The 21,824-nt window shown below is 46.0% G+C and overlaps 1 protein-coding gene across 7 annotated transcripts in view; it reads right to left on the bottom strand.

Moving 5' to 3' along the window:
* The window catches only part of LOC148822556 (sodium bicarbonate cotransporter 3-like), a 71,238-nt gene that overhangs the window by 19,249 nt on the left and 30,165 nt on the right, over positions 1–21,824 (bottom strand). For 4 of the 7 annotated variants that reach the window (XM_088928625.1, XM_088928620.1, XM_088928622.1 and 1 more), the window contains exons 2-8: positions 16,762–16,843; positions 11,976–12,119; positions 9,791–9,929; positions 9,157–9,317; positions 8,488–8,676; positions 1,486–1,637; positions 210–269 (exon numbers count right to left, since the gene is read on the bottom strand). In XM_088928625.1, coding sequence (XP_088784751.1) covers positions 210–269; positions 1,486–1,637; positions 8,488–8,676; positions 9,157–9,317; positions 9,791–9,929; positions 11,976–12,119; positions 16,762–16,843 — 927 coding nt within the window. Of the gene's footprint in view, positions 1–209; positions 270–1,485; positions 1,638–7,415; positions 7,740–8,487; positions 8,677–9,156; positions 9,318–9,790; positions 9,930–11,975; positions 12,120–16,761; positions 16,844–17,937; positions 18,038–21,824 lie in introns of those variants that run through there. The other 3 variants (XM_088928626.1, XM_088928623.1, XM_088928624.1) reach the window with 3 other exon arrangements.

Raw genomic sequence — 21,824 nt, 5'->3', positions numbered from 1 at the left:
ATGTCGGCATACAGTCCCGAATAATTTGGATAGTTAAAACAAATTTAAAAAAATCACTGAATGCTTGGTGAGATTTGTGAGTCATTCCATAGTTAAAAACACCACTACGCACAAGAGTTCTTTCAACCAAACTACACAACAACCAGCAATGACTGGCACCAGACAGGGATTCCAGACACAGTTTATGGCTTGCCAGATATAAAACTTACTCCAGTCTTCTTGGGTCCCACACCAAGTGAACCACAGCTACAGTGAAAGGAGTCAGACTCCTGCTCGGGGAACGGAGTCAGACCAGAGAAACCAAGTAAAACAAACAGAGATCGTGATGCAGACATGCTGATCAAACTTGCAGGAGCCTTTTCATAAAGTCCTGCAATAAATACAATGCCTACACAGCGATGGAAGGCATTTCTAGAACGCCACAACGTGTCCGTTCGATTTGGATACTCGCATTAGTCGATAAAACCTTCACTCACCACGGGCAGACCTCAGGCAAGCAAAATTTATCTCCAGCAGCAGCTGCGCACGAAAGCAAAATGTAGTGCCTTAAAGATATAGTAACCGCTTTCAACAGTTTACTCTGGAACAGACTGACTTCCTGACATGTTCCAGTCCTAATATGTCAAAAGCTGAGCTCATGAGATGCCCCTTGAATTTACCCATCAAGACAAAACCCAGATCTAACACAGCTCACAGTTCTGAACAGATGTTGGCGACACACACACATGCAATACGATGTTAAAACGGACATCTGGACCCTAGAGTGGTACGTGCAAAAGCCCGTTCTGCGGGAGAGCGCATCTTTCTCGGAGCCCGCGCGGGCTACTGCAGAGCACTGCCACGCACCGACTGGCAACACGGCAGGACGAAGCCGATTCAGCCGGAGCTGGAGCCGGGCAGCAGCACTTCGCTCATGCTCCGCACGAGGGGCGCCGGCCCCTCCTGATCCACCGGCCCGATCTTGGCGCTCGCCGCAGCAGACAGAGGGCCCAGTGGGGACACGATCTTTGACGGCCTTGCTGGCTTTTCTGGGAGCTGCTGCCCTTCCCAAACGGGGCCTAGGAGCCTCAAGGAGGCTTTGCTTAGGGCAGCAGCGGGTTTCTGAAGGCAGCTGCCCTTTCGCATCACACCGTTTCCATAGCGCTGCCTCATTTCATCTACGCATCCCTGCACCGGTGTGGGCAAAACTAACTGGGCACGCTTTGCAGCTCCACTTTATTTTATTTGACAAAAACGCAGCACCCTTAACGTCGGCGGAGCCCAGAAGAGAAAAGGTCAAGTTTAATTTGTCCTGTAGAAAGCCAACAAGGCCGTGGTTTAAAAAAAACCCGTGTGCAAGCAACAGTTTAAGACGCGGAGTTTGTTGTTTTTTTTCCTGGGGCAATACCATCAGATCAGAGGTCAGACGGGCACAGTTGACAAGGGCCCGGGACAGGCTGGGGGCGCAGGGCAGGAGCTGTGCAGGGATGCTGGAAGACGGCCTACCCTGCTGAAGTCCATGGTGCTGTTCTCCCGGCTGCCGCCGCCGCCGCCGCCTCCTCCACCTCCTGCTCCTCCTCCTCCTCCGTTGATCCTGCTCTCACTGGGCTTGGCGTGCTCCAGGTTTCCTGGGGCCGACTGCGGAGACGCCAGCAGGCCTGTACGGGGGAAGCACACGGCCAGAGGGGGCTCAGCTCGCCGCACGAGAGATGGGTTGGGGGTTTCCGTACGCGGAGAGATGAATACCCCCCCCCCCCCCCACCCCATCTCGTGCAGCGGCAGCGCGCGTGAAGGACAACTAACACACCGGCACAAGGATGGAGGAGAAATATCCGTCTGCTGGTCTTGCTATAATCATCATCGTTGTGTACCTTGTCCGAAATACACCAGTCCAAATATTCCAAAAACACAGCTCGAATCCAATGGGGCTTTTTATCACTTTTCTTTTAGACCTTTTCCGCAGTCGTGCCATTTCCCCATTTGATGCCAACTCGTATCCCCTTCAACAGACAAGAACTGATTAAAATGTGCTTATTTCTCAGACAAGCCCCTTAAACTGGCGTTTGCTTACTTCATTGTTCAGAACTGAAACCGAATCAATGAAATCATGTCTGCATACTGTGCAATATGACAGAGGTCTGATCACATACACCAGCATGTTTTATACAGCTTTACTTGTATAAATTTCCAAGAAAATAGGCAGAAACTGAGCATCCTAACCTTGTGCCATTTATCACATTTGTGATAAAAGGTAAAACGCCAATACCCTTGTCTTTAGGTCATGAAATAGCATAAACCCTGATAGGAACTTCAATAAAACTGTGATCTTTCTGCGTTTAATTTTTGCACTATTTTGTACATAGTGCAGTCTAATACTATATAATGTCATTAATACAGACTGCTGTAGTCATTTGTTTCCAGTTTAAGTTCCTGAAATGCCTTTAAGTGCACATTTACTTAGAATGCTAAAGCAAGTGAGCTGATCAAAGCAGACATCCAATAAGATTGAAGAGGTTAGTTAGGGTTAGAGGTTAATTTCAGCGTTTTGGTTGTGGAGGATACCCAAAGACGATAAAACGGGTATCTCCTCCCTTTTGATTTTCAGCTTGGAAGTAACCTCTACAAAATAATATGTAATGTAACAGTTGCTAAAGATTCACCTGCTTCAAAAACCATCATCAAAATAATGTGTCTAAAATGTGCAGTTACGTGTTCAGGTTTGAGATAATTTTTTAAATGTATACACTGAAATGAGCTAAAACAGTAGTTGAAGCTCACCTTCCAATTAGCACATGTTAATTAGACTGTGCCCGTTCTAAGGGATACATGTCAGAATGAAAACAAAACTCTTCAGAAATGCAGTTTACCTGATAAAACTTTGTAATACATCATGACACAAAATCATCAAAGAATTGACCAAACCTCTTTAAATGTGTCCCGTTTACACTGCAAACTCTTCTAATAAGATTACAACCCACGATGTGGAACATTTTACCCTTTTGGAGCAAATTTTCATGCTCCTGAATGTTTAGATTTTAACACAACATGAGCTGATCAGACTGTTCTGATCTACATAACGGAAGCCCAGACCAGGATTGTGGAAACCGGGCATCTAAAAGGTCTCAGACCACATCAACGAAAACACAGCTTAGAATCACAGAAATTGTGTTATAAGACTGGAAGTGCGCCGTCATCGGACCCACCTGCTGCTGAACTCTACCCACAAACATTTAAACAAGGAGGGCATAGGTAACAAAACAAGCAACCTGGAAAAAGCAGAACCGTGAATTAGTTGTCCATCTAAAATCTGGATAGAGGAATGTAGCACCTCAGTGCCTCGATTTTGCATGACGTCACTCAACTCAAAATAAAACAGCGTTGAAGCATTGTTCTGTAATTTGAGGACTCTTTAAATAGTAGGGGGGGTCAGACCATGATGCCTCACTAGCGCTCGAGTTCTCACTGTCTGGAGGTCCACGCAGTAGGCAGGGGCGTCCGATTCTAGCCCCGAGAAACAACCGGGTCCTCTGGTTTTACAGACATGCCACGTCTTAATTATTTCCTGGAATCAAGTACGGACTTTGGCAAATCAACGCGATGCTTAGTCACAGATGATGACGCCTATAAAACCTTAAGGCTGGGGAGAAGGGCTGGCCAGCACAGCCATAAAGGAAAACTGGAATCGCGATGCCAAAACGGCGAACTGTTTTATGAGGGCAGCGAAAGCAGTACCCGTTTCATGCATCTCAAAATGTCCAGAACATGCCAAGGAAAGGAAAGTTTTATCCCAAGTAAGCAAATACTTGGCAAAGCTGTGCCCGAGAGGTAGACATTTAGTATACAGCATTTAAACTTCAGCAAATAGATAGATCAGGTAGCTCTCCTAAGATACTGAAGCCATGCAAGAAGACATTACTGTAATAATGCAATTTTACAATAACGCAGGATTACATTACAAAATACATTTGAAAGCCACAATAATGGATCTTAATGGTAGAAGGAGTGGATACATAATTCAGTCTGCTTCTTCACGGATGTTGTCAAGCAAGCAGGATGAAAATGTCTATTTAAAAAAAAAGCCGGAACACAAGTTTGCCGACTCAAACATGCATAACATCCGATCAAATTCCAGATCACACACGGCAAATTAAATATTAGAAGCTAGGCGCTGACCTAGCTAAATATAGGGAATTGTAACAGGAAGCTGTGGGTGAAGAGCGCAGCCTACAATTTTTGTGTTTGTTCAAAAAGGCATAGTCAGAAGCACTCAGACACCTCACAGCCACCAAAGGAAATTCAAACGCAGAAATTGAAGACAAACTGTAGCTAAACATTTAGGCTTCTACCATACAATTATGTGGAAGTACACTAGAATTAAAGGGTTTATAAACATTTTAAAAACTCTTATAAACTTTTTAGTTAGCTTCCTGGAGCAGGAGCTAAATTTGACCCTAGTGAAATTTAGAAAGTACAGGGATGGAGCAACAAATGATTCAGGGGTATTTGCAACGATCATTTTGTTGCTTTGACTACCGCAGTCCCTTTTATAATAAAAGCATTCTGAGCTCAAGTGTTTCCAATCTCAACAGTAGCAGCCATTCCAATGGGACAAACCGTCAGATCGATGCATTGCAAAGATGGACTTCTGTTGTTGAAAATCTGGTTTACATAGCTCTACGCCATGTATTCAGCTGACAAGTATAATTGTAACTTAACGGTCTAGAAGACTAAGTGTCGACTAAACAAAATTAATTACCACGCAGTCCTACTCTGAAGTCTAAACCAACAGGCTTGCCTGGTGGAGAAAGACTTTTTACGGGCCTCGCGCGGTACCGGCGGGCTGGCAAAAGCAGCTCGTCCAGGTCCGAAAGCCTCACGTCGGAGCACTCCGCGAAGGAGAACGTAACAGAGAACCGACTCCCGGGGCCAGTCGCTCAGACGAGAGCCAGCCCTAACAAACCCTCTCGCGGGAGAACCGGACAAAGAGCAAACAGAGGAATCACATGTTACCACTTAAGCATTACAATGCAAGCGGATGACGTACTTCAGCAGCAGGTTTCATGACGCTCTGCGATTTGAGCCGTATGTCTACATTCCAAAAGGTTCAACAACCTAGTTGCTAAGCAGCCAAATACTTTGCACCAACAACAGTGACGGTGGAAAAGCTGTCAGACCATCTCAGAGGGAAGGTTTCACAGTGACCCAGCAGTAAGGAACACACTGAAACCAGAGGAAACAATATTGCCGTCCAGAACAATGCCATTTGGAATTTATCCTGCCGAAGGGGTCCCTCCTCCAGCAACATGCAACAGCGTGAAACGCGTTAAGGGTCTTTGCGATGCGAGGTGGCAAGAACGAACGGGCAATGATCACTTTACTTTTCGTGAACCCCCAATTCATCTGCAACGCGTGGAGACCAAAGAAAAGAAAAAACGCATAAATGTCATTTTAACAGAAAAAAGCGAAGTACTGCACAAAGTTTAAACACAACAAGACATTTATTTCTAACCACTAAAAGAAACCACCATTTAAAATAATTAAGAACACAAGAATATTGACTAATGAGAGGAGACCATCATTCACCCCACCTCCTAGTTTCCTAGTAGCCAGGGTGACTGGAGGGTCTCATTCCCTCTTCTAGAAAGAAGCTGCGGTATCCAGTTTCCACAATATGGCTGGGCAACGTGTTCCAAACTCCCACAACCCCTTTGTCAAAATGTGTCTGCTGTTTCCAGGGATCCTCATAGCCTTGTCTGCTCAAGGCTAAAAAAAAATGGTTTTTAGTCATTATTTTTTCTTTAATGCTTCCTATACATGTCTGTAAAAATCTTGTTCATCTAAGTCTTGAATTATGTTACATAAAAATGTCAAAGTAGGGAAAAACACAGCTATGGGTCTTAAATATTTACCCAACTGAAGCCGACACCCTGGCTCCTGCTAGGGAAGAGGGGGTGAGATCTTCAAGTCACCTGCTACTAGCAACCAAACTTGGGTGGAATGATCTCTCATTAGCCAACTTTTTGTTCTTAATTTACCGAGAGAACAAAATGACAACAATTAACCTCCTGCCTATAGGTCTGTATAAAAAAACACTAATTTGATTTTCCTCTATGTTGCCAAGATCAGATACATCAGCAAGTATAATAATGCCAAACAATCCCAAACCTCTGTTGAATAAAGTCACTTTAATTGAACATCGCCTATTGACATGCTATGATTTTCTGCCACTTTTAAGCATTCCTGAAGGATTCCTGGCATTTGAGTTGAGGTGGGATTATTTCTCAAAAGTCTGGTTGGGTTTCAGTCACGGCATAAAGTTTCCTCTCTGCGTATTCCACTGCTAGCAATCCCTGCAAATCCACACGCAGCAAAACTACAGTCACCAGGAAATCTCCCTGGAGAAGAGGGGAATCAGAAAAGCCATAGGACACCAGCTCTATAGCAAAAGGTCTGATTACCCTTCACTTCATTCACAGCTTGTGAATACCATTTCTTTTCTTCCAAATGTTTTTTACTGTTTTTGAAAGGGAATATTTACAACCTGCGATAGCAGAAAGCAACATTCTAGCGTCTTCATTATCAAGTACCTGGGTAGCCTGAAAAGTATATTTACTGTGAACAATTCAGGGCCATATTTTTTTTTTCCCCGTTTCTTGCCTCGGGCAAAAGACAGATGACTAATCGAATTTCACTGGTTAAAAAACAATGTCACCAGTTCTTAAACCGGTATCTAAAAAAATTTCTCACGGCCTCTTTTTCTATTTTTAGCAGATCTAAGACTTGCCAAATAGAACAAAATCAAAATGTCGCTTTACAAGCAAACACCAAGATCACAGGCCGAGTCCAGAGGGAATTTCACCCAGGAAAAAAGCCGATTCGTGTGGCTGTGCGAAGCCGGATCAAACCCCGAGCTGTGAGAATCCGCACACCGTAACTCATTAACGAGAAGGCCAAACGTCTGGCACAACTTTTGCGCCAACTATTTTTTTTTAGAAAGAAAATTTCAGCGACTGCTCTCCTCAGGAGTATTTATTCAACAGTTATCCGTGCGCTCAACTGCGAAGGCAGAGGAATTATAATCAGTTACTGAACAGAGAAGACTCAAATGCCAGTCTTGTTAAAAACAGCCTCCTCAGCGAACCCAGTTAAGGCAGCGGGATATTTTAGGCTTAGCCCGAGGTCTAGAATCGTCACTGGACTTCCACCGTGACTTGGTGAAGCTCTGAATGCCGCCACGCACGGGCAGCTGTGCCGGGCATGCTGGGAAACGGCCCAGGGGGTGCAGGGTGGGGCCATGCAAAGCGCCTGCGGAGAGCCGGAGGTCACCCGAGAGGTCACACGGGTGGGAATGCCGAGGTGGTGCTGGTGGTCTCTGCAGGCCGCGACCCACGCTGGCGGGATACAGAGCAAGGGCCCCGGGGGGCCGAGATATTTGCCTTCTTGGGGCGGCAGTCGGAGCTCCGCCCGCTCTTCCTCCTCGTCTTCCTCCGGGGGGTGGACGACGACCTCGGGGATGGCCAGCGGCTCGGGAGCCGGGAGCTGTGGGGGGCAGCTCTCGGACCGGAGGGGCGCGGCGGGGGTCGGGGGCGGCGTGTTGGGGGGGGAGGGCTGAGGGGTGCTGGCTCTGGAGACGGCCGGGCTGGCGCCGGGCAGGAGGGAATTTAAGAGGGCGGACATACGGGAGTCCCGCCTCAGAGACAGGCTGGAAGCCGACAGGCCCGTTCGGAGGAGAGAAAGGTGGGAAGCGGACAGGCCCTCCCCTGCCGGAGGGAAAAGTAAAGACAGAGGGGGAGAGAGGGAGGAAGAATAAGAAATGAGGAGACGGACAGTGGGAATAAAAGTACAAAAAATAAATGGATCACTGACATATTTTAGGAACACTGCAACGCATGCAGCAGTCAGGGGCATGAAGAGATGCATGGGCAGCCAGGCACGGCTGGGGGTGGCCGTGGCATGCAGCACAGTCCGAACGATGCCAACGTGTGCCAGGCAGGTGAGAAAGCAAGAAGGGGGGTGGGTGGGAGGGCAGGCGTGTCCACACAGGGCGACCCACACACGGACAGGAACAGCACAGCAGAGGGTGTCTCTTACGGGTGGCAAGCACAGTGAGTGGACAAAGCAGTGCCACCTGCCTCTGTATGTGGAGAGGGCTTAGTACAACATCAGCACTGTTGATGTTCGCTAACACCTCTCGTTCTTTGCCGTCAAACAAGGACTAACACCTTCAGTTCAAGAACGGAGAGGCGACAGCAACGCACATGCATGTGGAGCACAAGACAGCAAGTCGGCCGTGGTTTATAGAAAACGCACTGCTGCAAAGTGTTAATTAATAAAACAACAACAACAACAACAGACAGTCACTCGAGAAGCCGACAGTACGAACCCAGAGGTTTTTACACTGGCTTCGCGCGAAGACGCTCTTCGACCCCGGTTTTTTTTTTTTTCCCCCCGCGGTCGAGAGGGTCGCACGGTTAGAAAGATCCACCGACCCCCAGCGAAAGATCTCACCGTTTTTCTCAAGCAAGTGCGGGTCAGAATGTTTCTTGCCTATGTCCGCGAAGGAGCGCACCAGCGGGATGCGGTTGCTGAGCTTCTTCTCGTTCTGGTGGTGGTGCCTCTTCAGCATGGCCTCCCGGACCTTCTCGCGCAGCGACTCGTCCAGCTGCCCCGAGGCCACCATGCTGTCCATGATCATATCTGCCGGGACGAACAAGACCCGAATTAATGGCAATCATTCCTCATACCGCGCTTCTCTGGACGCCCCACTCCAAGCTCTCTGCAGGTGATGGGGACTCCCCTCCACCACCGCCAGCGTGCAGCAAGATGGAGGGCCTTGGCAGAGGACCACAGCACTCCCTTGCGCTGTCACCACTACAGCTGCAAAGCCTCTGGCAGCCTCCTTTTTCATGAATCAAAATAGGCCGCATTTCTGTACAGCGTCACTTTCTTGAGAAAACGAATGTAACGTCGTCTCGCGCCACGCGGCCAGCCACCACCCTGAAGGGTTTCGACAGATCCGCTCAGGGCGGATGCTTCAAGAGAGCCGACCTCTCCCGCTGCAGTGAAAGCCGCGGTTGACTCCCCTGGGTCTCGCAGTGCACTCGCGCAGATCTCCTAGAAAGGAGATGCTCCACGCGGGTGGTGCTCTTTGTGCAGTGGAGCGCCCCGCCCACCGACCTGCGATCTCGTCTAGCGTGTTGGCTCGCATGTCCAGCAGGACCGTGCCGTTCATGATGCAGCTCCGCAGCTCGAACAGGCTGTGCAGAGACAGCGTGGCCACGTACGGCTTGCTCCACCTCTCCCCGCCGTCCTCCACGTCCTCCTCGAATTTCAGCCATCTGCAGCCGGAAGGAAGCGATTAGAAGATTGCTCGTGTCTCTCCAGACAGGGGGAGATGGCCCTTGCCTTCGTTTTTGGCGCGCCTTAAAGAAGGAGACCGCCTCTCCTTGCTAGATGCACATCACACCTCTGCCCCCGCTAGCAAACAGCCGCATAAACCAAGGGAGAAGTCTGCAACCGGAATTTCAGAATCACCTTCTGTGCCTGCAGCCTCTATGAAGCTTGCTCTGAAGGGCGTTTTTCCCTCATTTAATGACAAAGACACAGAAGAGAATTACGTGGCACAACAGCTGTTCATCCCACGCTGTTCGGTGCTACCGCCGAACAGCGGTAGTGTTAGAAGATTAACACTACCGCCCAAGACTACTGCATACTTATTTCTTTGATGTTCATCCAAATATGAACCCACTTACACCTGAGACTCTAAAACATAATGGGACTTAAATGTGAAAACGGAAAAGAAGTCTCCGACCTGGCTGTCTCTTTCCACTCCGTGGCGTGACCGTCTCTGAACGACAGCTCATCCAACTCGGTGAAAAGGTCGTGGGGAATGTGCTCTTCATCGTCGTCTTCTGTGCCCAAGATGAACTGTACTCTCTGGGAGGGGGTGTCTGAGAGGTGAAAGTCAGAATCACAAACACTTAGACAACTGCACTAGCATTCACATACAGAAATGAGTAGGCCTTCTAAAAACAGCCCTGCCCGAGGAGCAAAGAGTGGCAAGAACAGACGAGACATCGGTGATCACCTATGCCATTTTGTTTAGAGTAGCGTACGTTATAAATGCAAACCGTTATATCAACTGCTTGCATTTGTGTACTGCTTTTAATCCCAAGGGATCTACTTCATCCACCTTATAGGAGGGGACCTACATCATCCACCACCAGAGTGCAGCACCCTTCTGAGCCACCACCACTGCTGCACAGCAGACCAAGAGGAGACGGAAGGAATTATAACAGCTGAATTAAAAGGGACACATGGGTAAAAGCTTACTATACAGGCCCAAAGCAGAATTTAGATAGGAAAGAACTGAGGACCCCAAGTTTAAGGTCTCCTCAAAAAATAAAGGCACCTTCTACAGCACTGTTTCCAGGGATCTTACTAGGGAACTGGTTTGGGCATTCTGGATCAGAGTGCTGCCTACTGGTCCAACAACAGCACCTGTATCAGCCCCCTGGTTTTTCTTGTAGGTGCTCCATCCCAGTACCATCTGGAATCTGACAAGATCGGGCTACGGGGTGGAAACACTGCTGGTTGAGGCTTTAAAGGTGATATAGCTTGTGCCCTAGCTGTACTGCACTCTCTGACAGGGTGGCTATAATTGACTTTTTCCATTTGAAAAAAAATATGCTCTGAACAAAATGCAAATGACACAGCATTTCCCTTACAGTTTCAAACATGCCTCACAGTCTCGGTCTACGTTTTGCCGATGTATAATTAGAACTACTACTAAAGAGGCCTAGCCAAGAGCACCGGAATTCGTGTAAGCAGATAGCTGTCAACAGAGAAACCCTACACCACCCAGAAGAGAATGTGCCCATCGCTACAGCGGATGGAAAGAAAGCAAGAGGTGTCACAACATCCTTTAGCTTCTGGGAGTTTTTCTTCTGGGAAAGCCAGAATAAAACTGTGACCCCACCCAAAAATCCCATCTGATCCTTTCAGAATGTTATGGCTTTCTATTCAAAGGATACCTTTGACTTTTCAAGCCTCGTATCGCGACAAAGGTGCCGGACGGTGTAAGAACTAATGCGATTTTTTCCTTTCCCGTTTAAAGAAAAATTATAAAGCATTTTTATACAGCTTTTTGATCTTAATTTACTTCCAACGCCAATACACGTTTGATGCTGTGGATGTTATAATGGCTGTATTGGAGTTTTGGCTTTTAGTTTTTCATTCAATGTTTTGTTTTGTTTTTTCTGTAACTTCTATGCATTTCCTTTATAGGCCACATTGAGATAATTTCACCATGGAAGAAGCTTAAATTAAAGAGATATCCTCGATACCATACAGCCCTATTTCTTACTTGCTGAACCATACCAGCCATTTGTTTGTGGCTAGCACCACCTCAAACCATTCAGATGAAATTTTAGGACAGGATGAACCATTCCAAAACAGGCATGATGTTAATAAAATGAACGATTTTGAAAACAGAGTTCAGTGTTAAGTTTTAAACTAACTGCCCTGGCATGCCATGAATAACAGCAAACCGACAGGATGTGTCAAAATGACCTCTCTGGTGATTTTTGATTTTCCCCCCCCCCCGTTGTGGCCGTTTTTCCTCCATCTGGGTCTTAAATAAAACCCCCCAACGGATGTCAGGAGCTCAGACAAAGCCCGGGTCTCAGACTTCGCTCTTACAGGTGGATCAAACGAGATGGCGACAGAAGAGGCCTCGGTTACTCGCGGCACAAAAGCATCAAAAGAGTTAAAAAACAAACAAAGGAACATCAGGGGGACGGCGTTGAGGTGAACTCCAGGCAGGAACGAGACGCAGGGGGCTTAATGTAATCCCCTCGGCGCTCTTAGAAGATTACCACACCTGATCCCTTTCACTTAAAACCCGAGCCCTTTTTCCCCGGCCGCCGGGCGCAGCAGGGAAGGGGAAGAGGAAGAGGAGGAGGAGGAAGAGGAGGAGCGGGACGGAGTGACGGTACCGTATGTCGGCGACTCCCGGCCATCCTCGCGGTCCGAGCCCCGGTCCTTCCTCCTGCGGTGGTGCCGGTGTCCGCGGTGCCGGTGGCGGCGGCGGCTCTGGCGGCCCAGGGGCACGTGGACGCCGATGTACACCGCCCTGTGGCCTGCGGGGACAGAGAGGAGAGCGTCTCGGTCAGGCCGTCTGACCCGCTGCAACACCGGAATACTACAAGGGTCGTTTTCTGTTCACGTGCTCGGCGATATTTCGGGCTTCCTGCAAAGAACTCAAAAAAACCTTATCTCACGTCCAAACCCGGCTCGAAGAACTCGGGTTTAATATTCCGGAATGGCGTCTCTTGCGGACGTCGAAGCGACCTGCCGTGGTGATGGCTTTCCAACGGGCTTAAAAATCCCGAGGAGCTGCACAAATAGCCTTGATATTCCACAGTTCGGATACACTGCTAGGAAGGGGCTTTGCACTGCACGTCCTAACCGGTTTCTCTGTGATTAACGGAGGGGAAAGACAGTTCAAATGACACGATACGGGTCACGACCTGTGCTCGCTGTGTGCGGCACCTCGACTCCATCTCGCGGGCTCGGACAATCCCAGGAACCGCTCGCTGAAGCCCAAAGGGTGATCACCCGCGGCTCAAGAGCTCTTCTGGGTGCTGCCGCCAGAAGCACAGGAAACGGGCGAGGCCAGCGACGGGGACACCCTCGCTGCTGTACAGCCTGTATATCCTCCACACGCCACTACACCTCTGGTTCAGTTCCCACTGCACGCAACAGCCCACAGCTTCACCCCTCGCGCAGCTGATGTCACCAAACCTCCCCTTCCTGCACTGGCCTCAAGTAACACCAAGACGCACTGGAAGTAAGTGAAAAGGAAACCAACTTGTCAAGATGGGGGTTACTGTAGTTTACTTCTACAGAGTGCTAATCTACACGCACACACATACCGGTCCCAGTTGCCGAGCAGCTAAAGTTCTGGGTATCAACAAGTAACTGTTTGGAAAGCTGAAGTCAACAAAAAGGAAAACATACTTGCTATGTCTAAACATCTACAGGAATGGACAAAACAGCGGATACGTCACACAGGTCAGGGGAGGCCTCTCCTCGCATGCAAGAAGCAGCTGGTCTGGTTTATCCACAGCACAATGGGTCTCCTCTACTATACCAACAGCCAGCTTCCCTATCTGAAGTGCATATTTGTTTCGATATGACTCACCACTGCTGAGCGAGAGGATTAGGAAGAATACCTTCTGTCTGAAGCCACCTCTCATTTGACTGCCATCCCTCGGTTGATAAAGACCAACCACTGCAGCGCCACCATGTACTTAAATACCATGAAGCTGCAAAAGCAGAGGGAGAGACTCCAATGAAAACATGGGGTCTCCAGACTCAGCACAGGCATGACTAATCACTACCTCTGCCACAAGGGAATCAAACCACACAGTCCTGGCTGCGCAGAAAAAGGAAGGTCTGTGTATTAATACGGGAAATTCAGTCACTTCTCCATTTGAACATACAGAAAATATCACCAGAGGAAGAGCACGCCAGATGAAAAGGTCAGCCTGCGTATTGCACTCGCGCCCTGCGCACAGAGCAGAAGCCTTTAAGCACCTTTTAGTAGCACCGGCACTGAGGCAATGCAGAAGTGCTGGCTTTGGTGGTGCAGCTCTAGGGTACATTTTGAACTTCATCTCTTTTCCCACAGCAAAGCAGAGCGGAACATGGCGAGGCGAGTTCACTGCAGAAAAACGTTGGATCTGGTGAAGCCCTTTCAGCGTCTGTCTTTGGAATACATCACTTTCGAGCTTTATATTTTGTAGATCATGTGCTGTACGGGAATGGTCAAAAGCCTAGTCATTAGTAATGGACGCACAGAACATCTGCTCGAGTCTCAAGGAGACGAGCTGCCCTCTTCAGAAAGTTGCTACGTTTGGTTCAGTTTCCTTGTAAGGGACAAGAATTGGGTAAGGATTCACTAATTAGTAAAGTTCACAAAAAAAAACTTTCGGCCAACCCGCCAAGATTAAGATTGTGAAGGAATGCATTTTCCCCCATTATGTATCGGGTTATAAAAACGGCTACGCCTCAAAACAAATCTTATTAATTTCTAAAGATTTTGCCTCTTTGTTCACCAAGCGGTGCCCCTTCAGCTCAGGCCAACAGCCCTGTTAGAAAGGCTCTTAAAATCAGTTTCGATCCCTATTTAAAGCAAGATCAGGATCCCATCTTAGAAAATCCCAAAGTCAAAACGTTATTACCAAAATGTTACCAAAAGAAAGAAAAAAAACTGTATACGTCAGATTGACAAGCACAGAGCATTTATTTCTAATTAAAGCAGTTTCGGTGCCCATGATGAAGATGGGAGCACTGCATGTCAATTCTTGGCTTCTCTTAAGCAATTTACCCAACCAGTATGGTTATAGCCTCTGCTTTATTGAAACTGTACCTCTTGCTCTGTTGAAATGTTTATCTCCCTTATTAGTTTTCCTATTGGCCTTCAGTTCCAACACCACCCTCACCCAATTACTGCTCTTTCATTTAACCGTTTTTAATACTTGGGATACAGCCAGTTTCCATTAACACAGGCATGGAAAACCAATCTGCTGGTTTGAAGTAATTAAGATGTACTTCACCAGAGCAGATGACCCAGTTTTCTTAGAGTGGATGCCTTCAACACGCATGTGATGAGCAGTCCTGCCTCCTATGCAGTGGGGACCCATTTATAACATTAGAGCCTTGACTATAAATCCTTTTAGAGCTACTGGCTTCAGCCTTGCGGCTCTAAAAGGCGTCTCAAACGAAAGAACAAGACGGGTGTCCGTGTCCGTTTCCTTGAACGGACAGAAGCTCTTCCCAGCACACAAAAGTGAAGCACTCAGTGAGGCACTTTAAACACCAGAGACGGCTCTAAGAGAGAGGAATCTCGCAAGATCTGAAAAACAAGAAGTAATGGCCACGCCTAGCAAGAAGCCTTAATCCATGACGAATCTGTAAAGGGCTGATTCAGGCAGGAATAAATAATTAATCCTGTACAGATGCACTGTTAGGATTCAGGTTTTAACCCTAGAGGGTCCAGTAATCAAGAGGATCTAGTTTTAAGAGGACGCTGCTGCAGAAGAAAACCAACAGGAGCCCTTCTCAGCTCTTCTTATGCCACTTCTTCTGCGGTTTTAATCAGGAACCCTGGGCACTTTCAGAGTAAACCATTTTGCCCATTTCTTTTCTAATGCCAGTCCCAGTGCTGCTCATATTTGTACTCGAGTTCCCAAAGCAATAAGGCCATTTCATCTTTTACAAGAAAGATGGATATCTCACGTAGAGACAGAGATGTTAATGGATAAAATGAAACCAAAAAAGTGCCCCGCAATATTCTGACGCAAGACGGAATGTCCCTTTCGATCATGCCTGGGTTTAAACTAGAAATCTCACCTCACTCATTAAAACCACATTCATTAGATCACTGGCATGATATGCGATACAGAAGAACACTGAGCGCTGCAGAACCTCACAGCAGAAGAATGACTGATTTTACCATTATTCACTTGTGCATAAAAACAAAAGAGCACAAAATGATCATTTCCACACACCTGCATGTATGTATGTATGTAAATGTAATGTTTTAAGTACAAAACGGTGCATGATTAATTAAAACCAAACCATAAAAAACTGTAGATGTAACTGCTTGGAAAGAAAAGGGTCACTAGGCAAAACTGTGATAATTATGAACCTCCTTGCGACTTTACCATCCAACAATTCTTATTTACATCCCTCAGATGACATCTAGGTATTCCCAATGTCATCAGTCAGAGAAGTCAAATGACCTTCTCTCCTCGTGTCTCATCTTTAGAGGGTCAGTGTTGATTGCAGATGAAAAGAATAAAATACACTGTCTATACTCCTCAGACGTCGCAGAATGCCATACAACACAAACCTCAGCACATCCTAGAGGAACAAGGACTACTTCAGTGGTCAAAGTGTTCCTGTGCCACATACATATTGAACTCCTTTTCTTTATCCTTTGTTTCAGCACTGTTCACATCCAACAGAATTGATATGGTTCACTACAGACTTAGACAAGTTCACCTTTAAGTGGCTGGCAAGAGAACTTGGGCTTATCAGGTTCGATGCAATTCACAAAGTTTTTAAAAAGGCTTATTTACCCGGTACTGTAGCTGAATCCAAAACTAAAAGCACCTGAACTAAAATCCAAAGCACTCTTCAGGAATCGGATAAGGCTGCTGATCTTCATACAGGCTTAGTCTTCATTCTGCTGCTCTAGCGTCAAAGCTCTCCTTTATATGATACTGACATATCTACGCATGTTAGCCGATTTGACACACCGAAAGCAGTGTGGAGTGTATTGCTGTAAAACAATTATTATCAGGCCAATTTTCTATAGCAGGAAACAAAACAAAAAAGATGTCTTACAGGGCCAGAAGGCAAATGCTCATTTAAAGTAATAACTTAGATTAAAACCTAATGTATTTTTTTTCCTGTTAATATCCAACATCTCTTTTATACTTCTGTAAAAGAGGCCGAATGTCCTGGAATAACCAAGCCAACCAATCTATATTAAAATGATTGACAAATTTTAGATTTACAAAAATGAACGTAAAGCAGAAAAAAAGGTTGTAAAAAGACATCACGAGAACGGCGCGGTACTTTCACATAACCGGACGCCCTTTCGAGTTCCAGGAAATGAGCAACAGGCCTATATTCTTTGCTATTTGAGTCAGAAGTGGAATTCCAACAAGCTCCAGTTAACTTTAACAAAAAAAACCCCAAAACACTTACTTTCTAGCTCTTCCTTCTCAAAGTTTGTGTTGATTGTGGAGCTGGTTTTGCCAAGATCCACAACGGCTTCCTCATCATGACCCTGAATGAGAGAAACGGGGAGAAAGGGCTATGAAAATCACAAAGGACAGCGCTCGCAGAAGAGTGGAGACAAAAACAGCTGGAGGGCAAAAGAAAAACAGAGGCATATATTGACTTATACAACCGTTAAGCTCTGGGCAGCGCAACTACAGTATTTAAGTCCGCTTACTCAATTTTAATTACGAACTCGAGCAAAAGCTTACTTGCTCGTTTTGAGCTGGCATCCCTGGAATTAAACCGAGTGCCAAGGGACAAGAATGGATTACAGTTTCAGTACAGATGCAAGCCAAATGCCCGAATCATCTCCCTCTTAACTTTACCTGACCTACATACAGTACAAGAGCAGGATAAGTGTGCTCAAATCCTCTTTAAGAGGTGTCAGTTTCAGACCTCTGATCAGCCTTGCCACCACAGCAACATTCGTCCCAAAGAAAGGTAAGACGTTCCTGGCAGTGCCTTTCACTTACCCAGTGACAACAACCCTCCAAATAAATGACCCAATCATGACCCCCCCCCAGAAAAACTGAGTGCCGAAAAATGGTTACCTTTCAACAAAGAGCTATAAATCACTATATTCCAGACACACCAAGATGCCTCTATCACTTGATCATTTTCTTTCAAAATCTTTCCCATTTTGGTTAATGCCAAAACCCTCAGAAAGTCACCAAGTCAGCCTCTGTATTTGCGTGGGAAACAAAGGAGCATCCTCCTGAGAGAGGGATTTAGCCAGGACACCAGGATTAACACTTCTTTTCCTCCCAAAAGGGTCACAAGATCTTTAATAGCCCAGTAGTTTAACCCAAGTTATAACTGACATCTCATCTCAAGAACGGCACCTCCTTCGGTACAGTGTCCTCGGTCAACATGTCAGGACTTGGGTTAGGAAATTCTGATCCAGTCGGAAAAGTGCCAACTTCTGGACTGCCAGCCGTACTGGTCTGCCCTCCCAGTACCGGCCAGGGCCTCTCATCACAGACAAGATCAGGATAAAAGCCGGCAACGCCGATGACAAATAACGGTGCCTACGACAGCACCGAACTAGCTTAAAAAAAAAAGGGCGAAGAAATCAAAAAAGAAAATGTGAACAGAACTCACAGTGATGCTGAAGACGCCTGCGTTATTTCCCATCTTCCAGGAGGATCTAAAAACCACTACAGGCGACGGCTCCCCACACAGACTCGGTGACGTTTGCACATAGTTTATCACTTAGAAAGCCCCCCCCATCGCCCATTAATGCCACGCTGACGCACACAAGCAGGTCTGGAATCCCAGGAAGGAGTTCAAGTACAGTATGCCTCAACTACTATAAGGGATATCATAGCCAGCAACAAGTACGAAACAGCTTAGCAAACCTGGCTGACTTGAGAGATCACAGACATTCGGGCTTGTACTGGGTCATGTCTCCTCGTCTGCGAGCGGAAGCCATCGCACATCAGAACTGACAGTGGATAGAACAGAGAGTACAAACACCGAAATAGAACAGCACACACTTTTTCCCCTTCTGTGAATAATTACTTCTTTCGGTAGGAGCAGGAATCGGCATCCTTTGGAATTTTGAGATAAAATGCTTAAAACTGTGCATTTTATGAAAGTGTGGGAAAACCAAAAAATGATCAGGTATTCCAAAACTGTACAGGTACCGTCAAGACCCACTGATCACTACCTTTTTTAACAATATCTTTATTGTTTTATTAAGATACAAGAATTTGCATACATAAAACAATAAGATAATTATACCCCCGAATATACTCATCCCTCCCATATTTCTTTCTCTGGTACTAATGGTATCATCAGTTTATAGCTAACGTACTAGTTACTTTCATTTTTACCTTGGATAGTACTACTTAACTTCACAAGGCCTTTCTCCATCTCTGTGCCTTGCTTCAGTGATTCTGTACAAGAACTTCTCAGTTGCTTCAATGCGCTATGAATTTCCCACTTGACAAAAGCACAGTGCATCAAGTCTTCACTGGACCAGAGCCAGTTACAGTCCGTATACTTTTTGTTTTTTTAATAAGCTGGCTGGATACTCAAAATTCAAGGAAAATGCTGCCAGTATTTGTAGGATGACAAACAGGAAGGTGATGAAGCAAAGATAGACCTGTGCTGAGATAAATATGTGACAGTGATTCACCATCAAGTGAAAAGATCCCTCTGCATGCGTAAACGGATGTATATGCCAAGGAAGAAGGCAGATTGCAAATTTCTATTTCTATAGGACTGTGTTACCGTGTGGATACGACGTAATGCAGCCTGTTACAAAGCAATCCGATACGCATCTGGTTCTTTCTCCACTGAAAAGCCGTTACAGCGCCTACCAAGGCCCTCTGCACACTGGACACGCTGTCGGAAACATTGCTTGCCAAGTCTGATGCTCACTGGGTGTATTAAACCGCACCGGTAATATTCAAAACAGCGTAACCTCTAGAATGAACAGATGTCATGAAGCTGATGAAGAATGTCAAAATGCAGTTGGTTCAAAATAAAAAAATGAGATTACACACTACTAGTTCTACAATTTAGGTTAAAGCATATGTATATAATTATGTATATGCTATATGCATAGGATATGAAGCATATTCCAGATTTCTCACTTGCTCTTCTGAATGCATTACCCTCTACTCTCTGGAGCCAGAAACACCATACAGTACCTTCATATACTTCCAGTCTGTTAACTTGAGCTTTTCAGGACCCCTGATTGCTCTTGGTAGTCCTTTGATGTCGCTTTTGTGCTTTTTTCCCAGATCACACTGGGTGGTATTTTTTACGGAAAAGGCAAATTCTTATCTATGACCTTTATTATCTGAAACATTTTTACAAGTGCACATTTTACTTTAACAATGCTACACTGATGAAGGCGGTAGCTTTGAAATTCCAAACCTAACTACATGGGATGAATGGCTAACTCTCTTTAGCAACCTTCAGTTGTAAACTGTGCTCTTACAGTTTTATAAGAACCATTTTTCCCCATCTAGTGTCCCTGCAGAAGGAATTGGACAGATTTTAGTATAGACCTTTCCTCTATTTCTTTAAAAACATTAACAGCTGTATACAGGAATGACAAACCAATTTCCAGTCTCATGACAGTTAATTATCAAAAGATGTTAAATGGACTCAGACACAGAAAAATAAATGTATAAATGGGTCTACTTAAAAGATAATGCAGAGTTACGAAATCTGGGAAAATATTCTCTTAACCTCTAACCTCTGGCAATATTTCACCGTCTTTCAATGTAAACATTAATTTTTCAAATCGCCTGATACCTCGATCTTGTTCTCGTGATGGCTATGGGGATTTCAGTTGCAAACAGAATAGCACAAAAAAACAATGCGTCTGAACTGTGCCAACTGTGCACCAAGACTAACGCTATAGGCCAATTTCATCTGCCAAAAAGTAGATGGAATGAAAATTTGGCTAAAGTGCCAATTACAGTCATCCCCCCGTTTGCAAAGTTTCTCTGCAACCAAGCCAGCAAACAACAGAACCTCTTTGCAGGCAGAGAACTGGCCGCACGCAGAGGAGTACGTGTTGAGGCTGCGATTCAAGAAAGAAACTCAGATTCGCCAAACTTTGTCAAACCTTTAATGGACAACATTTTAAGGATATTCTTTTCTGAAATGCTCACAGTAGGAGAGTAGGAGACAGACGTGCTCATCCCCGAAAAACAAATTTTCCTATTCTGGGTGCTGGGAGGAAAATGTCTCCTACATGGATCCTGCCGTTAGTGGCCTTGTGGTTGACGTGCAGTGTCATAGGAAGAGGAAACATCTCAACTGCATAAGTGAGAGTGGGCAGGCAGCAGCACAGTCAGCTCCAGCTCCCCGGCACTCTCTCTAATCCTCCGCTCAGTGGTGCTGGAGAGATCCGCTCCAGCCTGGCCTCGGCTTGTAACCTCACAGCTTTTCTCCCAGCCCTGGAGAGATACATCTACCGTTACTGCGCCCATCAAACCCTGCAGTCTGTCACGCCGGCTGTAATGGCCACTCGTATAAAAACATTTCTTAAGCTTAAGGTTTGACTCGGAAACAAATGAAACCTTTTTCTTGGCAGTTTGAATTAAGCCTCTTTTTTCAACCACAAACTATAATAACATTAAATGTAAGTAAGCAATACAGTCGCACACAATTTTCATAAACTTTTTCATAAACTGAATTTTCTCTATCAGCAGCAGCGTAAAACTCTCTAGCTGTTTCCATGGTGTGGAGACTACTTTTTAATATCATTTTTACTTTCTGATGGAAGATGTTTTGGACACTTTCACTTCAGATAAAATGTAGTCCTCGATCCAATTATTTTATCCCGTTTCTCGAAAGAAACTAGGGTATCAGCTTCAACCACTTAGCTGGGGATCTTGTTCCACATCCCCAAAACCAGGGTGGAAGTTTTTCTACTGTTCCTCCCATGGTTCTGTAGTGTCATTCAGAACGCTCCATTGCTCACTCACAACCATCCCGTGCAGAGGGAGAGATCAGCCTGACATCAGTCAGACTTTGGCCCAAACAGCACTGCTTTTCTCTGTTGTTTGTTCCAGCAGAATAACCTACATGCTCCAGCCATTAATGACAGAACAACCTCATCTGAACCGTAACACGGAATTAAAGCCGTCGAGTACCCAGAATACATTACATGAATCGGCTAAACAGCAAGAATTTTACACAAAGTTTAAACAATCTGGAGTGGATCAGCAAGATAAAATTAGAGCTCCATTTGATCGAGAACACGATACAAAGCTAACTATATAGCTTGCTTTCTACTAATGGCAGCGTTTAACTAAGACCTCATGACCGTCGCAAATTTCCCACAGAAATGCTCGGTGTCATGATGGCTGACCTCCGAGTGAACCGAAGAATGCCTGTCAGTAACTCCCACAGCTCGGACCAGCACCGGGATCACGCCGAGACAGAAGAGGAGCAGGCATTCGCCTGCAGAGAGCGAGAGAGAGAGAAGGACCTGCAGTGGCTGGTCCTGACCATTTCTCTCT

The sequence above is a fragment of the Atractosteus spatula genome, chromosome 12, assembly GCF_055471065.1.
Source record: "Atractosteus spatula isolate fAtrSpa1 chromosome 12, fAtrSpa1.hap1, whole genome shotgun sequence".
NCBI lineage: Eukaryota > Metazoa > Chordata > Actinopteri > Semionotiformes > Lepisosteidae > Atractosteus > Atractosteus spatula.
This window is presented reverse-complemented; position numbering and strand designations above follow the sequence as displayed.